Source organism: Symphodus melops, assembly GCF_947650265.1.
Source record: "Symphodus melops genome assembly, chromosome: 1".
In the NCBI taxonomy this organism is placed as follows: Eukaryota; Metazoa; Chordata; class Actinopteri; order Labriformes; family Labridae; genus Symphodus; species Symphodus melops.
In genome coordinates, this window is record NC_136691.1 from 47,800,414 (window position 1) to 47,812,250 (window position 11,837).

Below are 11,837 nucleotides of genomic sequence, written 5' to 3' on the forward strand. Positions count from 1 at the left end.
ACTCTATGGTTTGCATTCTATCAACTGTCCCATTGAATAAAGGCCAAAACCCCCAAGATAAATCTTAAGATAATGTATTGAGAAATTCTAAATCCTGTGCATGTGTTATAAAGAGAACATAATGACAAACAACAGAACTTTTCAGTTCTACTGACAGGGGTGACTTCTAGACAAACACTTGCTGTCTTGTTTTCTTTTATAAGAATACGAGTTTCTAGATTTAATTTGGATGCACTTAGGTGTGAGGTCTGATACTTACTTCTACCACCAAGAGGGAGTCCTATTTGTTTATCTACTATTCAACATGTTAAAGTCAAATGTGTTTCCAGTGTTCTATAAGGGGTTCAGTCATCCTTCAGTCAGTTTTAGAAGATTTATATATTGTAAAGTTTATTATTTTCTTTGATTAACATTTGATTGGTTAAAATGGGAAAAGAAACATAAAGGGGGCATAAACCAGAATGCACACTGAATGAAACGCTGATGTTTGGATGTCATTAGTCACAATGTCTGCTATGATCAGGCTGTTAGACACTTTTGGATTGATGAAGCAACTCAGCTTATCAAGTAAAGCTTTTACTCAAAGATCCAGTTTCTGACAATAGACACGTTTAGATTAGAGATCTGAGTCATCCTTTAAATGAAGGGAGAACAACCTGACTGTTAGAAATGTATGAGCTTTAATACACTTTTTTGTTTTCTTTAACGGAACAAAACTTTGCATTGCATGTAGACAAAAATGTGAAATCAGTTTAAAAAAAAAAGAAAAAACAACAACAACTGAGGAATGTAGACATTTTAGTCGTCTGCCCTTCAGAGCACAAACATGTATTAAAATAGAGTTAAATAAAATATCAAATAAATTCAAACAGAAGGAGATATTCAAGGAGTAACAGATTCCAGTGTAGACATTATCAATAAATTATCAACAATAACAGAATTTTTTCTGACTAAACAAATCAAACAGTCAAACATACAAAACAGAATGGTTGCACTAACTAAAAAATTATGTATTTGTTTTAAAAGATAAAACAAAAAAAAAAGCATCACAAATATATGCCAGCACTAATGTCTGTAATGACTGTTTTCTGTTCCCATAATAGCTACAAATATATATATATCTGAAGTTTGTAAATCAATTGTTTGGCACAGTTTTTGATGGTAATTATCAAATGTATGCCAATCATTATCAGTCAAAATCAGTTGAACCTTCTGCTTATCTGAGGCTGTTCTGTGGATTTCTATGATGATGTATCAGTACAGCATCTTTTTCTGAAATGACCCTCCACAGAAACTTTTTGTCAAACTGTCTTAATTTTTTTTTTTTTTTTATCAGAGCCTATATGATGAGAGAGAAAATGAAGTAGCCAGCCACTAAGAACAAGCATGTCAGGTAAAGTTCAGTTCAGGTTTGCCTTTAGAGAGGTTGATGCAATGGGATCGAGTCACACTTGACTCCTTTGTAGCCCTGCCGCTTTGGAGGACGTGAAAATCTGTTTTTCTTGTACCTATGTGGAAGAAAACAAGGACAGTTATTTTTTATTTACAAGCTCTCATCAAAAACAATTCACTTTGTATACTACTTATACAAGATCTCATGGGATGACCTGACAAAACTGCAAGGTGACCAACGGAATTAAAATTTAAGATTGTATTCAAGGTCCTTGTTTTGACATGTGTCCGCATGAAACAGGTGGTGGAGCAGACATTACATCATTGGGCGCTTGATTTCAGGTAGAAGGCACACCTGCAGGTTTAACATGATGACAGAGGTAGTAAATGAATCACCTTAAAAAGCGATGATCACTCTTTATTAGCTGAATGAAAATAGGAACGACCACAAAAAATCAACAAAAAAAGATACGGGTTTCAGTGCAAATTCTTGTAGTTAAATGATTTTTACACATTTGGCCTACATTCAAACAGTTGCAGAAAGAAAGCTGAGAAAAGACAGTATTTCATTTATCTACAAGAGTTTGAGAGCCATGGGAGTGAAACTGTTGAGTGAGACTGCTGTAACTCTCCTTTCACGACACCATACAAGTTGCTGTCTAAGATCTCAAATGCTCCAAGCGTTATTACGGAGTTCATATCAAGGTTTTAAGCGAAAAAAGAAAAAAAAAATCTTGAGAAAATTTTAACTTAATAAATTGCACAGATTTTTTCCCCCAATGTAACCTGCAGACGTTAGATATTAAGATATTGTTTACTGAGATTTAAGAAAATGGGCAGAAGTCAAAGATTAAAACAAAAGCCCAATATCTAATATGAAAAAGGGAATTGTCCTGACGACAAACAAAAACATTCAAATAATTCTATTTAATGTTGCTCAATCAACTCTCCCCAACAGTGAAGACATTAACACACACACACACACACACACACACACACACACACACATATACACACACACTTCATCACTTCACAAATTCAAGCCTCACCATTTGCAGCAGAAGTACAGAGCTCCAGCCAGACCGATCATCAGCAGAATCACACAGAAAACAGTCAGTAGGATCTGCTCTTGTGCCATTGGCTGAAACACCAGCTCGAGGTTTCCACAACGGGGGCCGTAGAAGCCGTCGTCACACCTGCAAGACAAGGTGACAAGTCAGCAGTGAACAGATATGACACAACAGACACACACACACACACGCATATGTGCACACCTACACATACACACACACACACACACACACACACACTGGATCATACTTGCAGTGATGTTCGTTGATGTCCACCAGCAGTATGCACTGGCCGTTGTTCAGACAGTATTTGTCAAATGCGCTTTCACATTTCTGTGTTGACCGCTTCACCACATGAGGGCGCTCTTCTCCCTGAACTGAGACAACAAGACAGTGATATTATTAAATGTGTTGTCAACAAAAACAAATATATATATTTTTTTTTTTTCAAAAAACAGACTCACATATGTCTACATCTGAGTTTACATTGATCAAAAGAACATATTTCATTCTTACTGTGGGGTTTTTGGCCCTTATTATTTGTCTAATGATAAACGTATAGTTAGGGTTGAAACATCTTTAGGATAAGATACAATACACTTCAGAGTCTCCTTTAGAAAATATGACTCCTCTACGGTAAAATCAATTAATCAAACACACAACAAGCCTCATGAAAACATATGAATACAACATAAACAAGAGAAATACATGATGTTTCTGCACAACCTATACAACCTTGTGAACAAATATATAAAGTCGAAAAAAACAAGCAAATCTTCTGAAAAGCATTTATTAAAATGGCTGTTTCATCTTGGAAACGTTAAAAACAGAGAATGTCCATTGAATGCATCATGCAAGATTTTTAATGCTGTTTGTTGAGATTATTTGGAATCTTTCAAATGTTGTCTCCTCAATAATCTGTGTTTTGTGTTGACCAGCTGTTCATTACTATCATATCAAAAACAACTTTCCAAAATAAAATAAACTAAATGTAGCAGGTATGATCAGTGATCAGAGTAAAATCCTGTATGAGATCAATGTATAACATTGTTCTTAGAAAGATGCTTTTTTTTAAAAAAAAACTATGATTTGGCTTTTAAACATGTTTAAAGGTGTCATGATTAAAACATCCAATAGTTTGTTGTTATACATTGAAAAAACATACATTAACAAGCGTTTGGTGTTTGGTTTAATACCTGCAGTGAGAGTAGAGCTGTCCTCGGTTTGCAGTCTGGATGAGACGCTCTTTGTGAGAACATACGGCCAGAGCAGCATGACACCTGTTTGAACAGAGAATATGTCGCGTTTAATAAATTACAGACTTAAAGTCTGAAGAGATGGTCTTCAAAGGAACATACTGTATGAACCTGTTTTTCTGATTTCAATTTTTTTGCATCGTGTCTTCCTAATAGGTCAGAATCAACTCTTCTACAGGTTTACTAAATCTAAGAATTGATGCTGTTACTCCCAAGATTCTGAACATCATTTATTTATACCATGTATTCTACTTGGGAAAGCAGGGGGGCTGGAGCTGATCCCAGCAGTCATTGGGCAAGAGGTGAGTACAACATAGACTGGGACAGCCAGGTTGTCACCAAATAACAGAGCTGACAAGTTAAAACAGGTAACCAGTAATACCTACAGGTGAGCTAGAGTCACCGCTGCACACAATGATGTATTTGGACTCTGGGAGGAAGCCAGAGAAGCCATCTATGTACAAGTAGAACATGCAACACCAAAAGGCCGCTGTCCCATCAGGGATTCAAACCAGGATCCTTCTTGCAGTGAGGTGACAGCACTACTTACTGCACCACTGTGCAGACTCTTCTCCTATAGTTTAAACTGAATACATTCAAGGCCTGACAATTTTAAATTGAAATGTTTCAGATGAAAAGCAGAATTTTCTTAGAAAAGAAAAACAGAAACTGTGATGATCGTTGGGCCTGTCAATCAACCTGTGACTCAAATCAAATCACTGCAGTGCTCTTAAATCTAAGCTAACACATGATTTTTAACATCACGTGAACTTATTTTATGTGTGGAAAAGCCCAACATACATAACTAAAATATATGAGTTATTCAATTACATTAATATTTCACATTACTTACAATGTATACATCCTAACATTAAGTTGACACGAACACAAACAGCCTCTTGGGTAAAAATGTATTCTGAAGATAATGATGATAAATGTATCTCAGTAACAGGATATTTTACCTGACACAGGATTGTCGTCTTATGCTTTAGTCCTAATTGATTTGTTAATTGACTGTAGTAATGTGATACTTCCCACTCCCATAAAGGAAAATTTCAGCTTATAAAAATGAGCGGAATTATGAAACATTTTGGCAAGAAACATCAGCTTTGCAGCCATTTTTTGTGTGTTCACTTCTCCAAATGAGACACGAAAGGCCCACATGCCTGTACCAGCCTGCATAACTTTAAAATGTGCTGTGTTTGCAGACACCCACATTCCTGCAGGCAGGACCAAAAAACATAGGAGCCTGTGTGCATGATGTGTCTGGTTGTGACTGGTTATGAATCTCTCTATTAAATCCTGTCCATCATTTCTCTCTCCCAGTTTGTTGTTGTTGTTATGGCTGCAGTAATATTTTTCCCAGTATTTTCAGTGACAGGACTAAGGCTGGTTGTTGGGTGTATCTGACGTGGCTGAATGGTTTAAAGTACAGGGTGAGCTGGAAGTGGTGACGAACAAAGTTATTGTACAGTATTACTAATCAATAACCCTTTATTTATATAATGAGTCTCTGACTCACTGCTCTCACAATCTTGCCTTATTGTATCAATAAGCGTTAGAATTACACCTGTACTTTTCCAACAAACTGAATAATGATCAAATGATAAAGAGATGAACAAGCAATATTCTGCTGGTTGATAAAAATGTTTAGTCCGGGGTAAACAGAGCAGGTCAACAACAACAACTTTATTTGATCCACATAATCAAGATCAGCAGAAAGAGAAAATATTATTACCGTTTATGACTGAAAACAAAATGTCGCTGATATTAAAAAAATGAATTCAGAAAAAAATAAAAGCAGATTACTGTGAGTACTTTTTCACACATTTGTACTTTTTATATGAAATAATATGCAGGATGGCATATTTCTCAATTTTACTTAAAAAGGATGTTGTTACCTCACTTGTAACTCAAGTGTTTATATATGCAAGAATACAATGTTTCCTTGTTTAGTATCTTAATCTGAAATGACAGATTTATTCAGACCACATGTGCAACACAGTAAATCTCCAGTTCTTGATATGTGCCAAATTCCTGCAGCATCCTTTACGCTCAGAGTGCATCAGTTCATTAACACAGGTATGAGGGTCTAGACTTCCACTTTATCAGGAATGCATATCAGTCACTATTTATAATAAGTAATACTATACAGTTAGCACCTATAATAAAGGATTACACAAATCAGCAACTGTTGTCTGCAAAATGAGTCCTTTAAGTACCTTAAACTCTCTGCATTTCTGTATTCAAAGGAAAATCATTTCTTTGCCAGAAACATTTCACTGCCATTGATTTGGAATTGTGTTAGTGCTGATTTTAAAATACAGATGTACTGTAGATGTTCAAGGTGGATTAGGTTGATCTTCAACTCATCATTCATGTTTGAGGGAGGAGGGCAAAAGATGTCTTCAACATCTACCATTATATGAAAAATGATATACTCAATCACAATCTATATTTTTAATAGAGGAACTTAATTACATTAAAAACTTTAAGAAGAAAATTTAACAGCAAATTGTTAGAAAAATGCAGAGTAATAAAAGGTTAGTTAAGATTAATTTTGCTTTAATTGTGTGTGTGAGAGAGAGAGAGAGAGAGAGAGAGAGAGAGAGAGAGAGAGAAAGAGAGAGAGAGAGAGAGAGAGAGATAAAGAAAGAGAGAGAGAGAGAAAGAAAGAGAGAGAGAGAGAGAGAGAGATAAAGAGAGAGAGAGAGAGAGAGATAAAGAAAGAGAGAGAGAGAGAGAGAGAGAGCTTCAGGCCGTCCTTGAATTTAAACGTATCCAAAGTTAAGTATTTGAGTAGTCCTAAATATACTTATTAACAAAACAAAAAATCATAGCAACTACATGACAAGCTATAAAATGTAAAAATTAGAAGTAAATCTCCGTCAAATTGACATCGTTAACATCAACTTACCGATAAGTGAGAGGAGCGCTGAAGGTTTGCTGTTCCCCATTTCAGAGAGCTACCACACACACACACACTGAGAGACAGACAGAGACACACAGAGACAGACAGACAGGAGACTCTCTGTGTGCGCGCAGGTATACAGACGCTTCCGACTTGTCAAAAATAATTATAAAGTAAAAGAATAGCTTTCAATGGCTTTCCTGGCAGACACAAGGTCGAAACCAATGGGCTTTAATCTTGCGGTCTGGGTGTGGTGATGACAGACTCCTATAATTTGGACTATTTCACACTTCAAAGATCCAAATGAACAAAAAAGGAGGGGCTGCTTCTATTGCCGTCATCCGCCTATAGACTGAGGATGGACTTCAATACACTTAGAGATAAGACAGTGGTGGGAGAATTGTGCAGATCCTTGAAGTAAAAAACATAAAACACCATAAACTGTCAGGAGTTCATAGTATTATGAAACTCTGCATATATTAAAAAGCTTTACGAATCAGGATACAACTGATGACAAGTTACATTCTAGCATTTAAAATGTTAAGTCTATATAACAGCCTATAAACTGCATAAAACGGAAAACAGTAGTTAAGTACAAGCACTTCAAAAGCAATGGTTAATGGACTTGAGCTTGTATGGTTCTTTTCTTGTCTTCTTACAACTAGAAGTGTTTTTAAGTCACACCTACCAAATCACACTGATGGCAGAGGCTGATATATAAAGTGTCCATTGTTCCATTTGTTTACATTTGTACACCACAGTTAAAGTAGCTGGGGGCCGAACCCCAACCTTCCTGTGTCATATATGTTTGTGCATTTTTGTTCTTTGTTCTTATACAAAATTACCTGTCCATTGTCTGTTAAGTCTTGTTTTGTAGTCCGCTAGCCCTCTTTCCTTGTTTTCTTCTTCTTTGGTTATTATTATGTATTCGTTTTGCCGTCTCCCCTCTGTCCCTTCTTACAAATGCCTTTGGGAGAGGTGGGTGTCCATTGTTTTGTCAAGTTTTTATCACCTTCCATCCTGTAATTATTATTTTATTTTGTGGATATTTATCGTTTTCAGAATGTTGTACAGTCTTTTCTTTAGTCTTTGGTACATTGATTTCATTGAAATATTCTAAATATGTATTACTTTATTTGTTAAGGATTGCCGTGCACGACAATTTAAACTAGTTTACGTGCACGCGCATTAATACATTGTACTCTTATTTAATCTGTTTAGAATCTGGAGCGGACTGAGAAATTCATTTGGAGTTTTGTCTGTGCTTTTCCGTTGCCAGGTATGCTTTGTTTTGTGTGTAAATTGTACATTTCATGTTGATTGCCCCTTTCTTACCTTTACCTTTGCCTTTGGCAGACAATCTGGAGCGGACTGAGAAGTTGATTTGGAGTTTTGTCTGTGCTTTTCTGATGCCTGCTGCCAGATTAAAGAATTGAAAGAATCCTGGTGTCACAGCATAAATTTCACACAACGCAGATTTACACCGGTTACAGAGAGATGACCCACTTTACCACTGATCCACAGCCGCCCCTGTCAATCAATTTGATACTGTACATTTTCCCCCACTGGTGATAAATGGCGGAAAAAGCTCTAGCGAGAATTACAAATGTGATTATTTTGGACAATAAGATGCATGATCTCATTTAAGACTATGGCCTTGTGATGCATTCATGGTTCCGTCTTTGCAATGTTTTTTGTTGGGTTTTTTTGTCACTTGAGTAATGCCATGAGATTTTTTTTTTTTAGATCTATTTTGCTCTTTCAAAACGTGCATGTGCATCTCAGTGTGAGTTATCCCTCTCTAACCACAGTTATAGAAATGTTATAACTTGTGTTTGTAGGTAAAATGTGAACAAAGAAATTGAAGACACTCACTTTTATTTTTACATTTATTAAACATTTTAAATAAATTTAACACTTTGAATAAGTTAACAGCAATATTACAATAAATTATCATTTATTCTTTCAAGGCCGATAAAGTGAGCCATGTATAAGCCTGTTATTCATAAATATTCAGCTCCAGGTCAGTGTCGGACACATCTCTTTCCTCAGTCCATTTGCACTGCTGTGGATTCTTGACATTGTGTGGTCTGTTGAAATGTTTGGGACATGATTCCCCGAATAGTGATACTCAAACTGAGAGTGATGGTGAAGATGATGTAGATTACGAACAGCAGAAAGTTGTTGTATCACACTGATGACTCAGATGGGGCAGATTTTATGAGTGGAGCTGATTTTATACACCTGGAAAACAAAATCATTTGAATATTGTATTTAATCGTTTATAACTATGAAATATGTTTTTAAACAAAGATCTGCTTGCTTTAAATACACCACTGCATTGGATATGAAGATTGACTCATTTAAGTAAAGATAACTGAGCTACAGAGAGACAATGCAGACACAAAGTGTTTCAAATTTTATCAATAAAAGCAGGATTTTAAAGAGATTCCAAATATCAAAATACATTTTCTACAGTTCTTGATACATGCACTGCATTGTATGTAGAAAGCCTGCAGACACTCACCTCTTATAGGCAAAGCAGAAGAACAAGATGGCCAGTACAGTTATCAGCATGAGAACCCCAAAAATGATACCCAATAGTCCCTCCAGATCAACCTGAGTGCGGCTGTTATCGACGAAGAAGAGGCAGCGAGGCCCACTGTACGAAGACGTGCAGCTGCAGAACAAACAGAGAAATATGTGAGTGCATTCCAAAGTGGAACACGAACCAACATGTGCATCTAGATATAAAGCAAAATAGACCTATCATAGCCATATACCAGGCTAGGCTGAAACGTGTGTGACAGTTCTTACATGCAGAAAGGTTTTTCACTGTCTTGAGGGAACATGCACTCTCCACCATTCTCACAGTAGTTTTCATGTTCGCTTCCACATGATTTATGTGAGCGCAAAACGCGAGGTCCCTCCATACTGCCTGCAGAGAAACAGAGTCATTTTATGATCAATAATCAAATTGAACATGAACACATTGTATAGTGGCCCAATTGTGCCATGAGTTAATCAACTGACGCTGATGGAAAAATAAGTGATAGGGTTCAGAAATATTGATGTGCAAACAATTTTGGGGGAAAAAAATATTTCATAACAACCCATTTATTTTTGATTGGGAAACATTTTTTTATTATGTTAAAATTAGGTAATATTAACACTTGAAGTTGCTTTTAGCTCATTCTATGGTGCAGAAATGGAACCCACAATTAATTACTGGTGTGTAATGTTGATCAAAGTTGGACCCCCTGGAGACCTCACAGATTTGTCAGAATTTGTAAGAGTCATCTTTTTCAGGTACAATTTTGAACTTTGGAATTTCTTGTGCTCTATTTGCATTTTGATGTACAAAATTCAATTGATACATTTTCTTTTATAATAGAGCAATAGAAAAAAAATATGCGTCCTCATATAAAGGCATCAAAATGTGACATTAAATATGCAACCTTATGCACACCAATCCCCAAATCAAAAGGATGATATTCAAACAACACATCCACATAATTTAACACATTTTAAGTAATATTTAGTTGTTTATGTGTTTACAAACTCCTTAGCACAGTTCAATGTCTGCAAGACACAAACTACACACTCCAGTGAAGACACTTACTATTGTTGATTATTGTGGTCAGAGAGGAGTTTGACAGAGCAGGAATTTCAGTGGTAAGGAGGATGTCGCCCAGTATTGCAGAATTTCCTGCTGAGGCCAGGAGAATAAGCACTGCAACTGCTGTAAGGATGATTGGGGGGGAAAAAAAAAAACATGACAAATAAGTTTCAGCTGAGATTTTTATGTGAAAATGGTTTATCAGCTAATGTAACTTATTTAAAATTTGAGTAAACAACAAACGTACCCTTCTCCATGTTGTTCTGTCTCCTTGTGAACATCTCGTCTTCTCGTCTGTGTCTGTCTGATGTTCTCAGCTCAACTCTTCTGCCTTTCTGGATGCCGTAACAAAGCTTAAATACTTTGTATCCCTTCACCGCCAAGATTTGGATAGCCAATCAATGAAGAGTGACTTTCTGAAAAATGAGAAGCATTTCCTTCCAAAAATTCTATTTGCATCATTTCCTTTTCTTTGCTCTGACACTCTGCATGCACGGGCAGAGTCTACAGGTTGATGATGGGGCAAGTGATTACCCTGAAGCTGAAGCTCTTTAAACGTGGTTTATTCTCTGCAAGTCTCTGAAGCCACGTAAACTCTTGGCAAATTAATAGTTACACCTTTCTGTGGGTTGCCTCTTTGGCATTTACAGGAGTTGTGAAAGCCTCATTTTTCTATGAGGGGTGATAACAACTGACAAGAAAGATAAGAGGCATAGATGTGTTCAGATGATATGAAGTGTTCTCTACAGTGAGAGGTGATTTCCTAAAATGTCTTTGTTGCAGGACACAAAATCTTTCCAGCATAGACGATAATCTGCTATAATTAAAAGGTCTGTTAAAGACATCTTGAGGCTTTATATGGAAGCTGAAAGTGTTTTCAAGAGAAACTTTTCTGATGAAATGGCTGAAGAATATCAGTTATTTAAATTTAAGTAAAGCATGATTTAAAGTGTTTTTTTGAAATCTTTTAAACCCTTTATAAAGGCTGCATAACAATGGTGTTCAAACAATGCATTCAAATAAATTAATAAAAGCTCACACTTCAACATTCGCTAGTTGCTTCTTAACATGCTTATTAATAGCGTACTACCTAGTTAATAGTCACTATAAACATAAAGACACTTTATTCTACATGACCATAATCTATATTAACTAAGAGTTTGCCCTCAATTCTTTCAGAATTACTGCTTTTTAATAGGAAGGAAGTTGTTGTACATGAATTATGATCTTTATGTTTTTGCCTCCTTCTAACATATAAAAGCCATACCAAGCCAAGTATAGTAATCTTATAAGCGGCCAATAGCCGACTAATTAGCATGCTAATAAGCAAACTGTGACTTTAATTTAAAGAGTTGCGAAAGTAGACAAGTAAATATTCCCTGCATTACTCTGCTCGTAGAGGGACTTTTACAGGATGAGCAGTCTCAAGATTTAGAACAAAAAACAAGGCAAACCTGCCTGCAGTCTGTACTATGCTAAATGCTAATATCTACATGCTAAATTATTCAAACTGATCATTGTACGAAATGGTAAGTGGGAGAAATATTGGCCATAGGTATATCTTGGGTGTTAGCATGCCAATGTTGGTC

The 11,837-nt window shown here is 36.1% G+C and overlaps 2 protein-coding genes across 2 annotated transcripts; both read right to left on the minus strand.

Moving 5' to 3' along the window:
* Window positions 1-471: 471 nt before the first annotated feature.
* On the minus strand, window positions 472-6,679 carry LOC306835883 (proepiregulin-like). The gene is made up of 5 exons (XM_079362663.1): window positions 6,636-6,679; window positions 3,659-3,742; window positions 2,713-2,839; window positions 2,442-2,588; window positions 472-1,508 (listed from the first exon to the last, which is right to left on the minus strand). The coding sequence occupies exons 1-5, from the start codon at window positions 6,673-6,675 to the stop codon at window positions 1,418-1,420; spliced, it is 489 nt and encodes a 162-aa protein (XP_079218789.1). The 5' UTR covers window positions 6,676-6,679; the 3' UTR covers window positions 472-1,417.
* Window positions 6,680-8,530: 1,851 nt separating this feature from the next.
* Window positions 8,531-10,557, minus strand: epgn (epithelial mitogen homolog (mouse)). The gene is made up of 5 exons (XM_079367566.1): window positions 10,496-10,557; window positions 10,252-10,371; window positions 9,447-9,567; window positions 9,157-9,309; window positions 8,531-8,873 (listed from the first exon to the last, which is right to left on the minus strand). The coding sequence occupies exons 1-5, from the start codon at window positions 10,527-10,529 to the stop codon at window positions 8,819-8,821; spliced, it is 483 nt and encodes a 160-aa protein (XP_079223692.1). The 5' UTR covers window positions 10,530-10,557; the 3' UTR covers window positions 8,531-8,818.
* Between the last annotated feature and the right edge of the window lie 1,280 nt (window positions 10,558-11,837).